The sequence below is a fragment of the Zosterops lateralis genome (assembly GCF_965231275.1).
Source record: "Zosterops lateralis genome assembly, chromosome: 3".
NCBI lineage: Eukaryota > Metazoa > Chordata > Aves > Passeriformes > Zosteropidae > Zosterops > Zosterops lateralis.
Window position 1 is genome coordinate 448936 of NC_139764.1, and position 22115 is coordinate 471050.

Sequence of the window (22115 nt, forward strand, 5' to 3'; positions counted from 1 at the left end):
CTGAATCAAAACAATTCAAGGGTTCAAACCATCAGTAAGAGGACAGAAGTTCGTATCTGAGAAAAGCTCCCATATTCTAAAGTCTTTGCACACAGAAAAATGGAGACACTTAAGTCACTTCCCCTGCATTCTCCTTTTCAGCATCTCAAAACCAGGAAAACAATATGTGTATTTAGAAAAAAAATGCAAGGGTGTAACTAATCACTTGCATGGTCCTGCCCCACAGCAACCAGGCATTCTCAAAAAACAATCTGTTTTTTGCAGGTTCTGCTGCAGACAGCACAGCTCTGCAGCAGAACAGGGCCACTCTAAAAGATGTGAATACAGAGCCCATGTCTGCTCCTGCAATGCAAAAAGAAGCTACCCAGGTGCAAAGTCTACACCATTAAACGTAAATTTTGAAGGTTATAAGTTAAGCCCCAGTTGCATCAGCACAACTTCCAGCTGGTGATTTTTGCCCGAGCACCACAGTCCCAGACTGAGGCAGTGTTGCAGTGAGACCGCACAAATCATGAACAAGGTCCAGTTGTTCTCTTTGCAACTGCACGTTTCCAGCAACATTTTGTACACCCCTCCCACTCCTGGTGTTCTAAAGAACATGCATTGTTATTGCTATAGAACAAATGACAGTTTCCTCCCCTTCAGCCCAGGCTGTCAGCCACACCGCTGTGAATCTGAGCTGGCTATTGACATCTTGTTCCTAGTTTCACACTACACTAATAAGAAATATTTTAAGAGACCCCACAGCGTGAAATAATATTGCTTTTTCAGAAAACACATAGATCTATTTAATGCTTAGTGCTTTGCTGCATCTATATGGTAATCCATTATAGCACACTTGAAATAGAAATTAGGTATTACTTCTGATCGACACATCAGGGTATCTGTCAGTTCTTTTAACTGATTATCCATAGTTCTTTTTCGTTTGGACTTCCTGCATGACTAGGAATAATGTTAAGTTTAAATCTTAGTTTACACAGGATGCTGCCTTTTGGAAGCTATCTCTCTCTCTTTTATCAAAGCAAAATAAAAACCACCAAGGTTCGTATTTCGACAGACTCACTCCAACTTAACCAAAACTGCTATTTCTTTTAGAGCCTTTTGGTTTTGCCCCCCTGGTCGAATCCCACTGTGACTGGCAGCTCTGTGTACATCACCGTGTGCTGGCTACCCTGCTGCAGGACACGGGGAAGGCTGAGCCCACATCTCACCCAGGATCCCAGGGGATGTTTCCCAGCCCCACGGCCACAGGTGGACAATGAGCCCTGCTGTTCTGCTGCTTGGGACATGCCAGGTTGGTCTCAGATCAACAACAGCCACCCCAAAGGGGACCTCACTGAGGCAACCCACTCCTGGAGGCAGAACCGGTGGTGGTGCCAATGGCAAGCCTGAAGTCACATCCCCACCAAGGGAATGGCTTTGGAATTTCCTGGAGTCGGTGGCAAGTGGATCTACTTCAAGCCAAGTCAAGGCAGAAGAGCTCTCCCAGGCCTCTGTGCTCAAGTGCTGCTGGTGGTTTCAGGGTGTTTGACTACCAAAACCTACAGCAATTTAGAATTTTTCCAGCCCCTATTCACACGCTCAGATGAGCCAGGAGGCCAATGGAGTCAGCATGCCTGCAGCAGCTCAATCTTAATGAAGGGATACTCCATCTATTGCATCAATAAATTATTTACATTATTTGTTGAGGGAAAATGTCTGCCCAAAGCACACAGGGCACTTATCACTGCCTCAGGCATAACAAGAAACAGTAAGATCTCTGAAGTAAAATATGTGAAACATATAGCTAGAATTTACCACAGAATGCTGTAAGAATAGCAGCAATGACATTGGAATTATGGCAGAAAAAATAGTAAATGGTTCCAAAAGTAATTTTCTATGTGTAGAAAAGTAGAACTATAAGCACTTTTACTGTTATAAATAAAAAAGCCCCTTTGTTACTCTACTGAGCTCAAGACTCAGCATTCACACCTGCACCAAGCTCAAGAAACCACAAACTCCACACAAAACATGGATTTTGGGAAGCTTTTCTACATCTGAAAAATTCTGAGCGTAAAACATTTCATCCAGTGAACTTGTTTGATCAGTGGAATGACTTTGATGACACCATTAGCAAAACAGATTTGGCTGTTCTTAACTAATGAAGAAAAATTATAGAGAACGGGAAAAAAATATCTATTTATCTCAAAACCATGAATCTGCTTTTACTTCATTAGAGATTAAAAACCACAGTGTCAGGGGAATCAGCACCTGATGGTGCAAGGAAGAAAAAGTACTTTATTATTAAAAAATGCACCCCAAACTTTCACAACCAGATGATGGCACAATACTGTCATTTGAGCCAGAAAATGGACAAAAATACAGTGCACCTCCTGGGAGGTCTGTGACACACAAGGCTCAGAGCTGCCCTCAAATCTGAGGTTTTGAGCTGCTCCCTCAAAAGAGAACAGGGACACAAAGGACAACAGTAGCCTGTTCTGCAAATGCACTGCGAGTAGAGAGAGCCATGCCTTAGGAGAAAAAAAAATTGGGTGTCACTTAATTTTGGGCTTTTAGCTGAAACAGGGAAAAATAACAGTACTGCCATATCACTTCACAAATATCTATCAGGGAAAAGATAAGGCCAAAGCACCTTATAGAGTTAGAGCACAGCATTTCGCAATATTAAATGCAACCGTTAACCCTTCACATTCCTCCCTGCTGGTTAACATTTCCTCTTTGAGTGACATGTTGTTTGAAGTTGTTGCTGTGTGGCAAAGCTGTGCAGATGATGTGTAAAATTAGAACTTCCATAAATTATTATCAAGCCAAGTCAGTTTCCAGAGGATTTGTGGGAAAAGCCTTTGTTGCCCAATACACACACTAGGTGTCACTCCACAACAGCAGCACAATCCCACCAAACCTCCAGGAAAGGCAAAGGAAATTCCCTCATAAATATTTTTATTGATTTTTAAGCTGTTAACCCTCAGCATGGGGGCTCAGGATTTGTTAATCCTAAGTAACTACCTATTTAGCTAATTAGCAGAAAATGCAGCATCCCCTGGCTCCCACAGACATCACACTAAACACAGAAAGCTTAACAATCAATTAGTTGTGTTTCTTATGGCTTAGAGTATGAATGTCTCATCACTTGGCATTTCTGCCTCCCTGTCCTATGCTGAGGCTCTCAGATTGCTCTCACCCAGGGTCACCTATCCATGGACTGTACATTCCATCCAGCAGATCCCCACCATGAAGGAAATCACCCCAAATCCCATACAAACACTGAAAGGATCTCCACTCCCCCAGGGTGACTAGGCTGTTCCACAGCTCTCCTCCACTGGGACCCCAAGCAGCCCCTGCTTCAGACACAACCATGGATTTTTTTCTCATTTAGACAGCAAGTTCTCCTACTGTTTTTAAGGAGCATGAAGGGGTGGTTATTTGCCACCCCCTTCCAAGCCCCGGGAATGCCCAGTTATTCCCTCTAGCTGGGTGAGCAAGCATTGGCTATTTTCCATTCAATGGCATAGGCACAGAAATGTCATTCCTTACCCAAGGCCCCAGCGTATTAACAAGCTGCCATTAACCTGCACAGCCCTGCTCGGTTACACAGTGACACCTTCTCTGCTGGGCTGGAGACTGAGGAGGAGGAAGTTCCTCCCACCCCAAACAATCTTGGCAGATTTATGATCTTGTGTTCTTTGCCACTGCCTCGGGGACAACCCTAGAGCAGAACCCGTGCTAATGCCACAAGGAGCAGAAAGCACAACTTGGATTGCAGTGTGAAAATACAGTCTCACAGAAGGGGGAACAAGGAAGAGGAGAAAAAGGGAGACATTGAAGTGAGAATTCGAGATCACAAAACCCCAGGATTGCATACTATCATTTTCATGGCCATTTTTCCCACTACAGGCACATTAGGCTAAACAGCATCATTTTTCTTGTTATTATAAATACCATTCCAACCACAAACTACTCATTAATGCAAAACCATGAAGCCACACACTTCTGAGGGTCTGGGGGTCTTTCAGAGGGAGTGAGAGGAGCTGAGAACAAATCAACCTTTGTTCTAGCTTCAATTTCTAGAGTCCCACTGAAAGTCTGAGGGTTTTTTTCCTACCAAAAAACCCTCCAAAATATAAATCAAGATGACATTTCTATGATGCAATACTCAAGTAAAAAGTTAGTAGTTGGAGTAACAGAGAAAGAAATAAAGAAATCAGTAGATGATGTGTGTGCTTAACCTTAAGGAAGACATCTGGCCAACTATTTACCTAATTAACTGTCAAAAAATAATAATTAAAGGTGCCAGTGCTTTCTGACTAGAGACAGGCAGAGCTTAAGCTAAGAATTTCAGTGTGCATTATAAGAACATTTTTATGTGTCTGGCTTTCATCTGGTCCAGTGATATTTTCTCACATCCAAATACATTTAGGTAATAACTCTAGTCAGAGGTACCTTGGAAAATGATCTATCCCAGACTATTCTTATTTAAACTAAAGCAATCCTGATTTGATTGTGCAAAAGTTAACTAGGTAACATTTCCTCCCCAGACACTGCCAATGCTCTGATGGCCAGTGCTGGGAAGGAGGGAAGGATATGCTTCTGGAAGTAAAAGATGTTATACCAAATTAAAAAAAAAAAAAAAAACAAACAAATTAGCATTTCACACACTCAGATCAAACTGATGAGCAATAGCTGACAACTACTGTCCTTTTGCTTCCCTTAAGCTGCAAGACCCAACGCTGCAATCATAACAGATGCCTCCAGGTGAGGGGAGCAGAGCCCAGCCTCCTGCTGTGACACATGCAAAATAAACACAGCACAACTTCACACTGACAGAGAGGAGGGGGAACATGCTGCTATTCTCAATTGGCCCACCAGGAAACACAGGAGCAAACTCTTGTTTAATTAAAATAGAAAAAAAAAAAAAAAACCAACAGAAAGCAGACTTTTTGAAAGCTTTAGCCTGACAGAACCAAGTGACTGCAGTAGGGCTCCCAAACTCCACCAAAATCCGCAGCTCATTTTCAGAGCATCAGTCCCCAGATCCTCAGGACAGAGGTTCTTGCTGGATTTCCAAGGCATTTGGATAACAACTCTTAACTCAGGTGACTGACGCCTCTCACTCTCACTGCAAAGCTCTTAGTAAGCACAGAATGACAGTGAGATTTAAAATAGAAATTAGTTTTCATGATATGGAAAACTTACTTCAAAAAGAAAGAGGATGGCGTCCAGCTCCTCCCTTTGTGATTTATTCCCTGCAAGACACAAAACAACATTGCTTGGCAGAAACATACAGTAAAAGACAGCAGAATGAGACCATTGTTCAGCTGAAGTCAAAGATGCCACTCAGTTTATTTTTCAAAAAAAATATTTTTTATCTTAAAAAAGATAAAAATAAGATAATAAAAATAAGATCCCAAGTGCAACCTGTGCCTGGGCTGCAGTGCTTCTCTCTGCTCTGTCTCAGTGAGCAGAGCGAGCTGCAGGAGCCTGGGGCAAGGTAAGAGGACAGGTGTGTAAATGCTGAAATGAACCCAGAAATGTGATCGGCTGCTGCTCTCATTTCAGAGTGATTTTCTGTGCTCATCTCTCCTGCTACCATAAAATTAAAATGATTAATACAAACATTGTACTGCAGGAAACTTAGTGTAGATACAGATAACTGAGGACTAGATAACCATTGGACAGGCTCCAATGGAATGCACTGGAGCACAGTTATGGAACACTGACCAACAGCTCTAAAACTCACCTTTTTGTTTCAAGCTGTTTTCCAGTGTTATGAAATTTTCATAGAATATAAAATAAATTTGAGAATAATTGTTGTCAAAAAACTGTTTCAGGTCACTTCCATCCACAATATCTGAAAAGAGGAACAAACAGAACAATTACACAAGAGTAGAAAGACAAGAATTACAGGCATTCCGCAAATTTAGCATTAGAGAATGGAATAAATACAATACGAAACTATTCTAGTGAGTTCACTGAGTACTCTGTACTAAAGTGTGGGTCCATCCTTGCAAGGAATTTCACTGAATTCATGAGTGCCTGCAGTGGGGCTTTGGTTAATTTGCTTTCCATAAAACAAACAAACAAACAAAAAACCAAACACACCACAAAAAACCTAACAAGGGGAGTGACTCTTAGCTGTGTACCCAAATGGCTTCTGTACCATCAAAACAAGCAGATACTGATGGAGAAAAACACCAGGAAAGATTCCTGGATACAAAATCAGTTCTTGCATTCATCTGGCAAGCAGATCAAAACAGAAAACAGCATATTCCCAATTCATTTCTGAGAATAATGGCAACTCGAGCATGTAGCACTTCCCTCCCTAACTGTTAACTTGGGTCTGAAATTTGAAATAATTTTATTATTTACAAAGAAAAAAATACAACGTTTTCTAAGCCTGACACTTGCATAACACACATTAATTTCCTCCCTTTGGTCTTTACTGCAACTGATTTGGTCAAGGAAAGCTGGTGATTTCCCCCAAAAGAGGGTGAAGGGCTGAAATTAACATCACGTCTCCTCACTGAAATCTCACCTTGCAAGAAACCCTTTAGTTACCCAAAATAAAGCTGATTCCAGCAAGAAGGCTCAATCATATCCCATGACTATGGAAGAAAGAATAACTTTAGCCCTGGACAACTTGATTTTTATTTAAATTAATACCTTTCCAGTAGTAAGGCTCTGCTTGGCTGCATGTACTATGGAAACAATTAGAGCAGAGAAACTCTTTCATGTGATATTTGTTTCCTGCAAACTACTGGTCCTGAATTTGCAAGCTAAGTGCAATTATTCCCCTCCATGAATGCATCCTGTTAAACACAACTCCAGGGGAAAACAAGGCTTTCATTTACAGGGATTTCATATGAGGGAATGAGGTCATTAAAATCTAAACAAAAAGGAAACTTTCCCTCTAAATTGCAAAGGGAGGAGAAAGGAACTGCCTCACCAAGAAAGTAAATTCTCCTTTTTCCTAAATGTGGCATCTTGGCGGTGACTCATGGGTGAGTATGATGTGAGCTGCATCCCTACAGCCACAGCCCTTTCTCACAGATGTGTTCAACTTGTAGCAGGATACAGCTCATTCTTGCTTCTCACATGCAAAACATCAGGAAAAGTTTCCCGCGCCATTCATCACTTGAGATAACAAGATAAACCCCTGACTTTGGGGAAATGCACTGACTGAAGGAGTATTTATAAGCACTCAAAGGAAGGAGGCAGCAAGCTTGGGGCTGAACTGCAGAAATTCAGGTTTATTTTTATATTTACTCCCAGACAGCTCCTAGGTTACTACAGCTGCACACAGGCACCCAGCACTCACCCCTCAGGCGAGGGCCAGCAGCCATCCCAAACCCGTGTCATTCCCCCCATGCCCACACAGGACAAGCTCACAATTCTAGCTAACACCTGACAGTAGCTGTTGCAGCAATGCTCAGGAAAGAGTGAGACACTCATGAGGATCACACCCTATTTCTTCTCTATAAATAGGACATGTTGGCTCACTGGATAACTGTCAGTCACACTAGCTGGCCTTACTATTAGATTTAGGTCAACACATGGTACCACTTAGTAAAAGCCTGAGTCTATTGCCAAACTCTCATTACTGTTCCTCATATTTAAAAAAAAAAAAAAAAAAAAAACAAAAAAAAAAAAAAAAAAACAAACAAACCACACCCAGAGGGGACACCAAGCCTGACCTTAGCACACAGACTTGCCTTTTAATTTTCTGTTAACTGCCAAATGTCATCACAGTCACCTGTTAGAAATCATCCCTTAATTCCATGAACTTCCAAAGTCACTATATGCTATTTTCTCAAAGCTCTCTTAATCCTCAAGTACTTAAAATATTACAGGAGATTAAGAGAATTTCACAGCCACACCCTGGTAAACGATAAACTTTTATAATCAGCCTCACCCCAGAAATAATGTACAATTCTTACTTATCTTCAAAAAAACTATGTCAGCATGAAAAAGTCCGTTACCAAAACACCCCTCCAGCTGGAACAACTTCCAAAATAATGTTAACACCTCAAATTTCACACAAACTCTATGGAACAACTCCAGCTCTGAATTCAACAGGAAGTTTGCACACATCCCCTTCTGACTGTCTGTAAATGAAAGTTCCCACCCAGCCAGCATTGCTCTTGCAGCTGTACAGAACTGTGAGGCCAAGCAGTGCCAGAACTGAAACCCCACTACTCTCCTTTGTTATCCCATCTGTGATCAAGGCAGTTCCATGGAAAGCCTACGCTTTCCAAACGAGTATGTTTTAAAGACAACAATTAAGGATTTCACTTCATAACCTCACAAATTTCATATTTAGTCTTAACTCTGTGTGTCTCCCATGTATTTGCCTACTGCTCAACAGAGAAAAGACTGAAAGCACTGGACAGCAGCATCCATCATCTGTTAGCAGCAGCACTCCTGACTTCTGAGTGAGTATATCAATTGTGCCCAAGGAAAAACCACTATTGAAAGAGATGTTTCAATATGAAAAGAATATTTTTACCCAAGAGGAGCACAGAAAAAAATTCTTAAGGTGCAGCAATCCATTTTTGTACTACAGAAGTCCCACAGAAACCACTCTGGGAAAGAGCAGAGGCTTCATTTAGGGCCAGGCAGTGTGGAAGAGCCAAATCTGTGCATCCCCACCACTCTTGGTCAGGCCATTACTTTTTAAGTCTATCTTAGAAAAAACCAGAAAGTCCACACTACATGCACTTCCACAAACTGTATTTAGAACTCTACTAACTTAACAGATGTTCTGGCCATAAGTACATGTCCATAGCAATAAAGAAATAAGGGAAATGTTCTGGTCATTTCTCAAACACAATTGAACACCCACTTTTAAAGTCCTGTTGTTGTTCTAGGTAGTGTTTTTTCCTGCCATGCAGACAGGGCATCCCACAGAGCAGGAACTCGGATCCTAAAGGCCATTGGAGGCTCGACAGATGTCATAACCAACAACAACGTAAATGGAATCTTTTCTTTCACTTTGGGCAGTGGACAAACTTACAGACGTGCCACTAAAGGACCTGAAGCAATCCAAAGCTCACATAAACTCTTATTTATGGAAACACACATTCCTTTTGCTCATCCCTCCCCTGTGATCACCTTGCCTGTGATCTGTATCCTCCTGCACCAGTGGGATTACAGAAGAGTCACTGACATTTTGTTTACAATTAAACACACTTGATTTAAACTAACAAAGGAAGAGGAGTTGGCATCTCCCAAGGAAACAGGAGAGCAGGAGCAGCTATTTGGGGAACATGTGGCACTGTGGCCCGAGGGAAGCAGTTGGAGTAACAGACACACACATTCCTACCCCTGGCCAGGGCAAGGAGAGACACATGTGAGAAGAAAAAAAAAAAAGACTTTGGAGTCTTTATTCCAAAAGCTTTGCATGCTGGAAAGGTTCTTCCCATGTGTGGAGCTTTTTTCTGTGCTGAGCAGTACCACGGAAGACACCCTATCAAGTGTATATCCCAGCAAGAGCACATCTTCCAGAAGCCGCCCTGTGCTACCTCAAATGTTTATCCTGGGAACATGCCCAGAGCCGCTCAGACAGTACCTGCGCTGACCAGCTGGGCAGCTGGACACACCGCAGCCCCCGACAGCCCTCTGGCTCTGCAACAGCCTTTACCTGAGATCAGCACTCATAAACACCTTTATTTAAGAAGTCACCAAAGGCAACAGCGTGACACCAGGCCAAATCTACCCGACGCTCTGTCCGCCAAGCAGCTGCCCCCCGTCAGCTCCCTTAGAGCAGCAGATCACAAGGAAAAAGTGCGGCACATCGGGGATGATCCCTCACCCCTGGAACAAACTGGCATCACCTGGAAATCAGCAGGGACCCGTATAGCACTAACCGGGCATAGCCTCTTTCCCCCAGGAGAGCCTGCTCCTGCCGCATTTGAACAGCAAACAGAGGCCACCCAAACCCTCTCGAACCGCAGCTCACAGCTGAAACTCATAGGCGTCTTTCCACCTCCCGCAGGATCACAGCTGAAACTCATCAGAGGCTTTCCGCGATGGTGAGGGTGGAAGCCTCCACCTGCAAGGCGCCCCGAGACACATCCAGCCTTGCCCCAAACATGGAGTCACCACAAAATACCACACCATTACTTATTTCGGAGCCTAAACACCCAAGAAAGAGCCCCGAGCTTATGTTATTGACGAGATCAGAGTTTCTGCGAGCGCGTCTCTGAAACTGACCGGGGCTGCGCGTGTCCCCGCGGTTCCGCACCCAGCCCAACGCGAGCCCCGGGACACCGGCACACTCGAGTTTCCCCGGGCACCGCGCACCCCGAACTTTCTGCCGCAGCGCCCCACGGAGGGCACGCACCAGGGCTGCCTCTGCGGTGGAGAGAGCCCAGGGAGCCGCTCGGGAGCCCCGGGGCTGGGGGGGCTCTCTGCCTGCGGCACGGAGAGCTGCTACCCCCGGGCTCGCTGCTGTCCCCCCGGACACGGCAGCGGAGGGCGAGCAGCGCCCGCAGACGCGGCTCTGCCTGGGTAGCCCACGGCGGGTTCCGGGGCCGGGTCCCCCCGATGGCACCCCCCGCTCACCCAGCAGCGCGCGGAGGTGCTTCAGGCGGGTCAGCACGTCCCGCTTGGGGTCCAGCGCCTTCTGCGTGGATTTCCTGACGTCGGCGTGGCTCTTCCTGGAGAACATCCCGGAGGCGAGGCGGGCAAGAGCTGCGAGGATGAAGGAGCAGCGCCGGTAACGCGCCCCACGCCACCGCCACTCCCGCCCCCCGCTCTGCGCGGGGCGCGCCGGGAGCTGCCGCCCGCCCCGCTTCTGACGTCACGGCGGCGTGGCGCTGACGTCACCGGGGCGGCTGCCGCGAGCCCGCGTCCCGGGACCCCCCGAAACCCCCGAACCTCCCGGGGCACCCCGGCCCCGCCAGCGCCAGCTCCGGTCCGGGCTCCCCGGGCTCCCCGGACACCGCTCCAGGGACTCCCGCCAGACGCAGCGGAGAATCTCGAAAGAGCCGCGGGAATGTCCCGGCCAGGGCAGCTGGAATGAAGGCGCCATAGGGAGCTAGCTCCGAGGTAGGCTCTTGCTTTATTTGTCATGGAATCACTGAACCACAGGTTTGGGTGGGAAGGACCTTAAAGCCTTTCCAGTGCCACCCCTGCCATGGGCAGGGACACCTTCCACTATCCCACCGTGCTCCAAGCCCCGTCCAACCTGGCCTTGGACACTTCCAGGGATTCAGAGGCAGCCACAGCTTGCCCGGGCAACCTGTGCCAGGGCTTCCCCATCCTCACAGGGAAAAAATTCTCCCCGATATTCAGTGCATATCTCCACGGGAAAACATTCAGGTTTTGAATAACTGCTTACACTGTAAGTATATAAACATATAAGTATATAAATAATATGTGCTGCCTTTGCGTACAGGGGAGGTAAAAGAGCAGGCTTGTAGCTACGCAACAAAGCACAATCCATCCCAGAAGCAGAAGCCAGCAGGGTTTCAGTAAAAGGCCCTCAGATGCTCTCAGTAAAATTCCTAGGTTAAAAAGTAAACTCTAGTAAGTTTCAAAGCAGGCTGTGGTCCTCAAAAAGAAAACAAGGGGTTTCAGAGAATTGACTTGTGTATATATTTCTTAGTTTTTAACAAAAGTACTTAAAAATCAATTTACACATCACATAGAAATTTTTTTCAGCCGTGATTCGGCATAGAAAATAAAATGCCAGAAGAATTACTATTGTTAGAAGCAGAAAACATAGCATTGCCACATCTCACTTCCTCTGAGCCCTCTCAGGGATCGTTTCTGCTGCGGAGGCCTGAGGTGACTGGAGCAACAGGTCAACAAGCCGTAAACACATCCCACTGGGGACAGGGCAGCCCTAGCTCCTCCACCCCTGAGATGGCCTCGTGCAGGCAGGAGCAGGGAAAGGCTCTGGGTGGAAGTTGCAGTGGACAAATAAATACATAAATAAAGAAGCAGACTGGAGGAGGGGGCTGCAGGCAGTGCTCCTGCTTGTGAGCATGGCACAGCCCTTGCCCTCTGCAGCACAGCTGGATTCTGGAAGGGGCAGAGCAAGGGCTGGCTGTGCCACCAAACCCTGTGGTTAGAGGTGAGTAGTCACTTGTTGGAGTCAGGATGGATAGTGATGATGCACAGCACTGAAAATTAAAAAACTGATTAATCCCTTTTCTTACATAGAGGTGTAAGGTTGAATGCTTGGAGTCAGCCACAGAAAATTCACTGCTTGTCGCATCATCCCTCACCTCAGAGACCGGCTCAGGCTTACGTAATTCCTGTTGCACTCCCTTCCCATCACACCATGACGCACCTTCTCCTTTGGGAGCAGTGACTGTTCTGCAACAATTGTCTCAAATTTTGGGTCACATGATGCAATTCAGCATCAGCAGCCTCCTGAGCAGAGTGAATTGGGCTGTTCAGGCTCTCCCCTTCCATTGCCACAAATCAATTTCTGCAATTGGCTGAGGAAGGACATGGCTTGCGTCTTAGCTTGCTCTTGTTTATTTTTTGGCCTCCCTTTTGTTTTAATTGATTTACAAAACTAACAGCTTCCAGTTTGCCACTTCTGGTGGTTTTTGATTGTTCTGTGTTTTTGTCATGTTCTGCTTTGTTAAAAAAGGAGCCATTGCAGACTGTGGTGAAATGGAATGAAAAGGAATTGTGGTGATCAGCTGCTCTGATGTCTGACAACTTGTATGACAAGCAGGGCAACCTTGTGGTGCTTAGCAGCAAACTGTATAGCTTTAGGCACTCGGTGGTTTGAGGTGTGCCAGAAATTCTACCTGTGGAAAGCTCCAGGGAACAGAGATGCCATGCCTGGAATCACATTGCTGTAGGACAGTCCTTGGTCTCCCTTTGACTTCAAACATCATCGAATACAATTTTTCAAGTGAGTCACTTAGGAGCTGGCGTAGGACAGCACAAGCCAGAGAATGCTGGTAAACCTGCGGCGGTGACTTCAGCCTGTGCAGGAGAACTACTTGTACAGACCTGTGACTTGTGTTTTCTAACAATATAACATTTGCAATTTCCCAGAAAGTCAGATGATGCATTTCCAAAAGCTGGTGCTTAAGGTAGAATAATTTCCTGAAAGAGATTTGGTCATTCAGCTTTCAGGATCTGAAGTAAAATCTGTATAAAGCAGTCACTTCAGACAACAGAGCAGTAATCACTTGTGGCAGAACTGAATTGTTAAAGGCCCCAACACTGTGTGGTGTCCTGAGGGAGGTGACAATACCAGCACGGGCACGGCAGGGCTGGGCAGGGGTTTGGTATTCCTTGGAAAAATCCCTCCTCATGCAAGACCCTGCCTGCCTGCCTGGCTAGGCCCAGAGGAGGAAGACCAGCATCCATCAGTCTCGGGGAGAATTCTGGGGTGTCATAGCCCAGCCAAGACCCACTGACCAAAGGTAAAGGGCTGACCTTGCAAAGGCTGTCCCCGCAGTGCCTGCCTCGCCAGGCTGCTGGCACTGCCCTCTGGGCTGCTCCTACAGGAGTTTCTATTTCAGGCATTGCCTTAAGTAGTACAGGTGAGGGGCAGCGCATTCCCAGTCCAAAATAGAAATGACCTGAATTATTAATGTGCATTTGCACCACGGTCCAGGATGCTCTCCCCAAATTACACGGCTCATGCCCTTCCTTCCTTCCCCCCCATCCTGGAGCAACCTGGTGCTGTGGAGTTTGTGGAAACGTGACACCAGCTGCCACCTGAATTTCACTGGACCTGATGAACAGGCAGGGTAGCTTTTCCCGTGGAGCCTGAAATTTTAATGGCAGAGATTAAATTACGGAACTTCTCTGCTTGCTTGTGTCAATATAACACTTTACAGTCAGCCCAGCAAAAAAGGTAAGGGAAAAGTAAACACAGGAGACTTACCTCCTGGACAAGCTACAGGTGAGGTAATAGTTTCCTTAGTGCAGAATGCCAGTACTGACTTTCTGTCCTTCAAACCAAACACTTCAAATTGCATTTAGAAAGTTGGTTTTATGTCCTCTTGCATATCCTTGGTCCAACACATCCATTAAGGTGCTCAAGCTGCTTATTCCTGCATTGGAATCAGCTCCCTGGATGCTTCTTGGCTCAGGTGCAGAGCTCTGGTGCTGTGCCAGCATGCTGCGTAGGAAAACAAGGCTCTGCCCTCTCTGCCCTGGTATGACAAAGCATGTGGAAAAGACTTCGCAGTGGGCTCTGGGTTTGAAGAGTTATTTTCCTAACAGTGCTCCTGTAGGGCATGCAGGCATGGACCCTGGGTCTTGCAAAGCTCTGCATGAGGCTCAAACCATACAGTAGGTGCTGAATCTCTGCTAAGAGCCTGATTTGCTCTAAGTCTGAATCAACTTCTGCAAAGGTTTGGAGTTTCACTGAGTTTATGGAAGCAAAGGCGCCTCATCCATTTAACCCTCACTGAGGCTCTCTCCCAGCCCTTCTTATTTGGCACCCAAAGGAGTTCTCACTGTCCCTTAGCCTATGGAATTTTATTTAGGAAAAACCTGGTGGAAAATTTCCACCCATTGCTGCATATGAGGCAGTCAGATGTCATTCTTATAGTAAAAATGATAGATAGGAGAAATCCACTGTCAAGAAACCCTGTCAGATTTCCTTCTGCTAGAATCTCCAACTGTGTGGAGGGGGAAAGAGGAGGATTTATGTCTATGGATGGAAAAAAATCCAAAATAGAAAGAACAGGGATTGCATGTCCTCTGATGCCTTCCAAAAGGAAACAGTATGGAGGATGTAGAAATTTCATGGAGTAAAAATATCAACCCACTAAGGAGAGCTTGGAGTGCCTTTGCCAAAGGTTGAACTGCACAAAGAGGTTTCTGGCGTGTTGTGCAAGCCCGTAACCTACTGCTCTGGCTGAGATCTTTCCATGAGGAGATGTTTGAGCTCAACTTGAGACTGGGCTAAGAGATGGCTTACTTAGTAAAAACAGGAAAATCATCCCTGTGCTTCCCCGCTCCTTGTGGCGCAGAACAGAGATAAAGTGCTGCTTGTCTCAACTGCACTAAATCCGAGATAAGTGTTGTTTACTTCACCCCTCTCCAAGAGGAAAGGTCACTCATGATCTCGGTGGAGCCGCAGCAGCAATTTCCTCTTGGCAGTGTTCACCTCTGGCCCGGCGAGGCAGAGCCCCCTTCCCCTCCTTTGGGGATGCTGTTAACCCTGTCCCTGCCGGCTGTGTCCCCAGGGCTGGCTCTGAATACACGGGCACAGTGTGTGGGGTCTGAAGCAGAGCTGAGATGCTGACGGTCAGCCTTACAGAAATGCTTCTGGCCCTAGCAAATGGTGCTCAGAGGGTGAAATAAGGGTCACTTGTTCCTGCAAGTTACAGAGGAATGGTCCTGCCACCTGCAGAAAGAGTCTTTGTTTTCCTCTTGTCCCCTCCTCGGCTTTCTTGGATTTATATTGCCATGTATTTAACCTAAGCTTTTTTTTTTCTTTCTTTTTTTTTTTTTTTTTTTTTTGGACTGAACATTTTGTTCATACTTTCATTTTTCTCTCGTGTTGGCTCTTTATCACTCCAAGGAAAAATAAATGAGGAAGGAAGCAGCTGACTGGGATCACCCTTAAGCTGGGCTTTGTTAACACACAGAATGACCACTCTGATTGTCTTACCCCTGAGTGAAGTTTATTCTGACAAGCCAGGCTGTGTGGTATCTTCAGTCCTTCTTCTGAAGAGATCTCAAATGCGTTTTGTACATGAGAAGAAGAACAAAAAATCCTTCAAAATGAACCAGTAACACACAAAGCAACCACTGGCTACTGATGTTCCACACACTCTTCCTTCTTTTCTTCCTATGCAAATGAACAACTGCAGAAAGCAGTGCAATAATTACAGCCAGCAGGAATGACTCGGGCTTTCCTCCATGCACAAGCATGACAAAAAATAATAAAAAATAATTTTTTACTGACACAGCTGGTGTTCAGATGAAATTATGTGGTTAGCTTTGAAACAATATTAAAAGAGAAATTTTAATTAACCTGTACCACTGAGTCAGAAGATAATATCTGATGCATCTCACAGGCCTACAGACAAAATATGATAAAATAATTATTTGCAATTAGATATATGCATTACAGACAATGTTGTAATTAAAATGTACTCAATGTCACAGGAGGTCTCTTATTATCAAAATAATTTGTAGAAGGACTGTGGAAACAATGTGATGATTATCCATCCCTCTGGCTAAAAACAAGAGCCCGAAACATCTCTGGATTTGGAGGAAACACGAGCAGGGTCCGACACCTCGACTCCTTTCCCCCAGTGCTGAGTTCTGCTTGTCACTAGGGTGGGCGCAGGACACCCATTTCTTCTTGTGCCTGTGTTCTTCAGTGCCCTGCCAAGAGGAGATGTCCTTGTGCTGCTGCACAAATCTAGCCAGGAGTGAATGCAGTGCAAGCTGGATGAGGGAGAGATGCCACAGGTGCTGCACTGTTCTGTGGGGAAAATTGATATCTTTGTTTCATTATTTGCTTATTAGCTGCAGCAAAAAGGAGTGATCAAATTTACTAGGGCTGATTCTTTTCCTACTGTGGCCCTTCCAAAGTGCTTGAGCCACGAAAGGGCTCAAACCCAAGGAAAAATTTGATTTAGAGTTGCTTGATGCTTCACTTCTACATCTCTGGAGGAAGGAGAGTGAGGGCCTGACAAGCACAGTGCAGTAAATCTGGGGGATTGCTCAGGCAGCCTCTGAGAGCCCATCACCTTCAGAACCATCTCTGCCTAAGCCTGAGCCAGTCCTTGGAGCTGTGAGGAAACAGTGCTAATGCCAGCTGCCTGCTCCAGGCCCTGACATCATCAGTGCTAAAGAAGGCTTTGGCAAAGCTCTCCCCTTGATTAACATTTCCCTGTCAGAGCCACTGCGCTGCAGTTGGGGGTGCTTGGGTGTTTCTCAGGCCTTTTCTCACGGCCACGGTTTGGATTCGTGTCCCCGGACTTGGAAAACACCTCTGGACATTGTGGAGGTTTTGCCTGAGCACAGAACAAAGAGCCAACCTCGTCACAGGGTGCACCTTATCCTAGAGACACGTCCTTCTGGGAAGGGTAGGGGGCAGCCAACAGTGGCATTAGTGTTTCTTTATCAAAATAGCTATTTCTTCAAATCATAAATAATAAGGAAAATTGCATTAAAGTGAAGGAATGGCCTGAGGAGAAAACAACCCCCCAGTATATCATCAGCTATGTTTTTATCTCCCTTACGCTTCTCCACTTCCCTGTTTTCAAGAGAACAAAGAGAATGTGCCGAAGCTGTTTTGGGATTTCAATGAAAAATAATGAGAATTCATTGCTAATTAGGGCTCCAATGAAAAAAACTGATCTTTGCAGGGACACTGTTAATAAACATGTAAATTGAAGGTGCAGACTTGCATCAGGGAATGTATAAACATTCTCTGGGTTCATTCTGTGTGTGTGTGTGCAGGAGCAGTGAGTGAAGGTGCCCGGAGCTGGCAGTGATGGCCTCGGTGCCGAGAACTGTGGCACTTGGCAAGTGGCAAGGCTTAATGTGAGGAGTTGCTGAAGGCTAAGCTGTAGGCTTAGATGGCAATGGCGTTTGTCTCACAAAGTGTTTGGCTTTGTAAAAAAGGAGAATGGTAATTCATTATGTATTTTTGATCAGCCTTAATCTAATTAGAAACGTCTTTATTTGTTCACGTTGTACACTGTTGAGAGTGGTAGACAGCCATAGGTATTCAGGGTACTCAGGCATCACTGCAAACAGCCAGGTGGTGAGAATCTGCACCTTTATGCCCTCCAGGGGCATTTTAACCAGGATAAAAGGCTGCCACGACCCTCCTGCACAGTGCGTGGGGATTTCCCTCAGCCTGGGCTGTGTGCTCCAGCTCCCGGGTCGGGAAAGGAGGGGCTGCTGAGAATTAAATGAGAATTAAACGTGATAGGGGGAAAACCCCGTTCCTTTTGTCCAACTGCTGATTCAGATAAAGGCAAGTGGAGCCAAACCTGGCCGTGCTGGAAGTGCAGCAGCCACAGCAGCAAAGCCCCCTTGCCCCCTTGCCTTGTTCTTGGCATTTGCAAGAGGACATCCCCGTGGCTTTTTGTGCCAACCCTGTTTTCCCCTCTCCCAGGAGGACAGTGTGAAGCCATTGAAGGACAGTTAGCAGGAGGGTGTAAGATGCTCCTGAAACCTGATCAGAGGTTGGAGATGGCAAGAACCAGATAAAATTCATGTTGATCGTACGTTTTCTGATAAACTTACAATGAAACAGGAGCCCACACAGTGGGTGGTGCTGACAGGTGCCCCTGGGGACCAGCTCAGGCAGGGATACTCAGAGCAGGAAGCTGAGGATCGTGCCCGGTTGGCTTTGGAATATGTCCAAGGATGGAACCTGCACAGACTCAGCAGACGACCTGGGCCACCAAGAAAAGGAGGACTTGTATGTTGAATAGAATTTCCTGTATTGCAGTTTGTGTGTTTTCCTCTTTGAAGGAGGTTTGAAGAAATGGTGCAGAGCACAAGGGATGAAATGCAACGTGGATATCAGGGGCGCAGGAGGGAAGTGAAACAGTTCATCCTTGTGGTGGTATTAATTTTTTCTGTTTCATCCAAATGCATAGATTTTACTTCAGAGAGCAGGTTACAGTTGATGAGATCCATAATGGAGCCATTCAGGGCCATCTCTGAACATGCACTTTTCCCACATATAACAATGTACCAGAAGTTTTGAAAGATGGAATACTCATTTGCCAATTTAAAAAGAAAATGGAGAGAACAAGAGAGGAGTTCTAAGTCTTCACAGAAAATGGATGGAAAAACACAGGTACATTTAGAATGATGTTGACATTTCTGAAATCAGAGATACGGTGTGTTATCTAAATTACACCAAAGCCCTCCAAGATAATGTGCTGTGTAATAGCTGCAGTTCTAGGCACTATTTCATTTTCAATTTTCTGTACAAAAAGCATGATTCTTATCCACAGTTCCAGTTCAGTGTTTGACAAAGTATTCGCATGCACTGTCCAGTTGCATCCCATGTGGAGAAAGCTGTATTTGTGGGGAAGAGGCTGCAGCTCCCCACTGCTCTGCCCTGGCTTTGCCAGCATTCCTCATTACCTGGAGAGGAGGCCTGGGTTGGTGTGCTCCAAAGGGCCCTAAAGCACCACAGAGCAACAGAGAAGATTGGGGTGCTGGGAGGAGGCCCTTGGGAGTCTATGGAGGAGCTGCTTTGGTGTAAAAAGCAGATGAAGATCTGATAAAAGCAGGTCCTGCCACGTACCTGTGTACCTCCAGAGCTGCTGGCAGTGAGTGTCGTGTGTGTTGTGTGCTGGGCTCATGTTACAGAGGTGTTTCCTTCTCCTTGGCAACTGGAAAGGTATAAATCCCTTTGGCACCTGCTTCACCTGCCAGTGATGCCACTGGCAAGGGCTAGTCTTTTACTGGGAGTGACCCGCCATGAGCTGTGGAGAGCAGGATACAGGTGAACCTCAGGATACAGGATACAGGTGCCCGTGGGGTGCAGGAGGTCCCTGCAGTACTGCTCTGACTCAGGGGTCCTGTGCTGGGGGTGTGAGAGGTAAAACAACTACCTGCCTTCAGGAGCTCCCTCCTTTCTTGTGGGTGTCCATGGGAACCAGCATGTGCTGGAGCAGGATGCCCTGGGAGGAGCAATGGGATAGTCTGACTGCCTCCAAGTCCCTTGGCCCAAAACTCTTGTTTCCAGCGCTACTTGGCCAATATTCTAGAAAGGTTTAGCAGTGTGGGAAAGTTATTTCCCATCTGCAGGTGTGCCCTGTGCCAGTGGTGCTGAGTGAGGGGACCTGGAGTCCGAGTCAGCATTCTGTTTAGTTCCCATGCAAAGAGCAAGCTACCCTGATGGAGCTGGCAAGGAGCTGCAAAGAATTTTGGGTTTAGATGCCATGTGCTTATCTGAAAGGCAGGATTTCCACATCCCCGGCTGTGACAGGATGGAGAGCCTGCTCCCTCTGCAGGGAACTCCAGCTGCATGGATTTGTCATCAATGTAGAGGCAGGAAAACTCCTTTCTCCTGAGAAGTCTCCTTTGAGATACCAGTGGATGAAATCTGGAAAGATGTTATTTTTGGTATATATGCTGACAAGTGAGTGATCCTCAGCAAACCGTGGGTGCAGTCCCAGGGATGGAGATGGAAACTGGATCTGCAGAGTGGGAGCAGGAGGCTGCAGGGTACCTTGTCATTAGCAGGGGAAGGAGGGTTTTCATGACAACCAGAAAGCACCAAAATATACATTAAACTCTGCTAGGAAATGAAATTCAGGGGACAGAAATAGTTTCCTTGGCAGGCCAAGAATAGTGCTGGCAGCACTTGGAGTGGTTGTTAAATGAGGGGGCAGAGCAAGGGAAGGGTAACAGTGACTGTGATTATGGTTGCTGCCTTAACAAATATATGCATTAAAGGTAATAAGAGCCTGCTTTTAAAACATGCAGGATTTCTGTGTTTGGAAACAGAGAAAGGCAACCAGGGGTCAGAGGAGCCTTGGTATGCATCTCGAAGGTAATCTGTCTGTGTTCAAAATAAGCGTGTCTGTTTCAGCTGGTCACTGGGAATGAATATGTAAAAAAAAGTAAAATTGTGCTGGGGTTTCTGAACAAGTTTTAACTGTGTGCCTGTGCCCTGGCAATGGCAGCACAGCATCAGGAGGGGCAAATATTGTGAGGAGCAGCTCATTGCATACAAGGGCAAGAGAAATGGCTTTCATTAATTCCTATCTTTACATTGGGCCCTGATCCAGGTTCCCCTGGAATGGAGGCAGAGCTTCCTCTGGACTGCAGCAGGTGTGGAATTGAACCCTGCAAAGGGGCCACTGGAGGGGACAGAAGGTGATGGAAATGGCAGTGTTTCAGTCCTAGGTACAAATATGGTAGTTATTTGTCTTTGTCAAACATTAAGAGACACAGCTGGAAAAGTGTGTCATGTGTGTCAAGTAGTTATGGAAAATGCAGTGGCCACAGCTCATGCCAGCTTGCCCCAAGTCTGGTTTTGTGCATCTTGGACTAGTGCAAGAGCCATGTCACTGTTCACAGCCAGGGCATAGCAGAGATACTTCTGCAGTGGAAGTTGCTGACTAAATAAAGGGAGCTGCTATTTTCAGGCAGATACTCCTTTCAATAAGCATGACAGGGCAGACATCCCTGCAACTTTCCTCAGGGCTGCAGTGCCTGCAGGAGCTATCCCTCGGAAAGGATGTTAAAAGTGTAGGTCCTTCTGAGCCTGCTTGGCTCACAGGCTTGGGTGCAAAATTGGAGTAAAAATATGACTGGTTTACTTGGGGAAGTGTCTCTGTCCCAGTGTGTGTTGTGATCCCTCTTTAATACACACTCCCCTAATTTTAGGGATAGGTTGTGCTCAAACATTCACAAAAGTAAAAAAGATAGGGAGAGAATCTGTGGGCAAAAATGAATCTGAGGTTTGTCAGGTCCTACCCTTACACACGATCTGAGGTCTTGTTGCAGCTCAGGCTTGAGGGACATTTTGAACAGTTTGGCTTTGACATGCAGCAAAGAACATGGGTTGTGTTTAGGGCAGTGAGCTCACAGCTGGACAGGGATATGTTCATATTCAGATTTGTCTCTTAAAGAAACCTACCAGGCAAAGCCAGGCTCATGTGTCACAGGGCTCTGGAGAACTCTTCTCTGGAGGGTTTGTACCAGTCTCAGAATCAGTGATGGCTTTGTTCCCATCCTCAGGAAAAGAAGAGACATAATGGGATGGCAAAATGATTAACCTACACAGAGAACTTGCAAAATTAGATCTGTCCTGGGTCATTAGACCAGACACTTGTGCAGCCAGAAAAGCTACAAAAATGGCTTGCAATGTAAAAGATGATACTCTTAACTACCTGCTATACCTGGTACTCCTGTAGTACAGTGTAATTTGATTTACTATTGATTTTCTGTTCTAGGGTTATTGGCAGCAACCATACAGACCCCTTGGTTTAATGCTTATTTCCATGTTTAATTACTCTATAATAGTGCAATGTAGCTACAGAGGAATTACATGGTTGTCTGTACTCTGTAAACCAGTGTCAACCTCCTCTGCAAACAAATAATTTTACAGCTAACATACCTGTTTAACTTCCCTAGGAATTAGCAAAGGAACAGGAGAAATGCAGAAGATGCAGTTGCTGGGGGGTTAA

At 45.9% G+C, this 22115-nt stretch overlaps 1 protein-coding gene and 1 long non-coding RNA gene across 9 annotated transcripts in view; one reads left to right on the plus strand and one right to left on the minus strand.

Annotated features, from left to right (window-relative positions):
• Positions 1-10756, minus strand: part of RALGAPA2 (Ral GTPase activating protein catalytic subunit alpha 2) — a 99852-nt gene extending 89096 nt beyond the window's left edge. For all 5 annotated transcript variants that reach the window (XM_083856668.1, XM_083856669.1, XM_083856667.1 and 2 more), the window contains exons 1-3: positions 10561-10756; positions 5738-5848; positions 5194-5243 (exon numbers count right to left, since the gene is read on the minus strand). In XM_083856668.1, the coding sequence (XP_083712794.1) occupies positions 5194-5243; positions 5738-5848; positions 10561-10666 (267 nt within the window). In that variant the 5' untranslated portion in view covers positions 10667-10756. The remainder of the gene's footprint in view (positions 1-5193; positions 5244-5737; positions 5849-10560) is intronic.
• Positions 10757-10818: 62 nt separating this feature from the next.
• The window catches only part of LOC310907306, a 66930-nt gene continuing 55633 nt past the window's right edge, over positions 10819-22115 (plus strand). For 3 of the 4 annotated variants that reach the window (XR_014589595.1, XR_014589596.1, XR_014589597.1), the window contains exon 1: positions 10819-11046. This is a non-coding gene — a long non-coding RNA (uncharacterized lncRNA). The remainder of the gene's footprint in view (positions 11047-22115) is intronic. The other variant, XR_014589598.1, reaches the window with a different exon arrangement.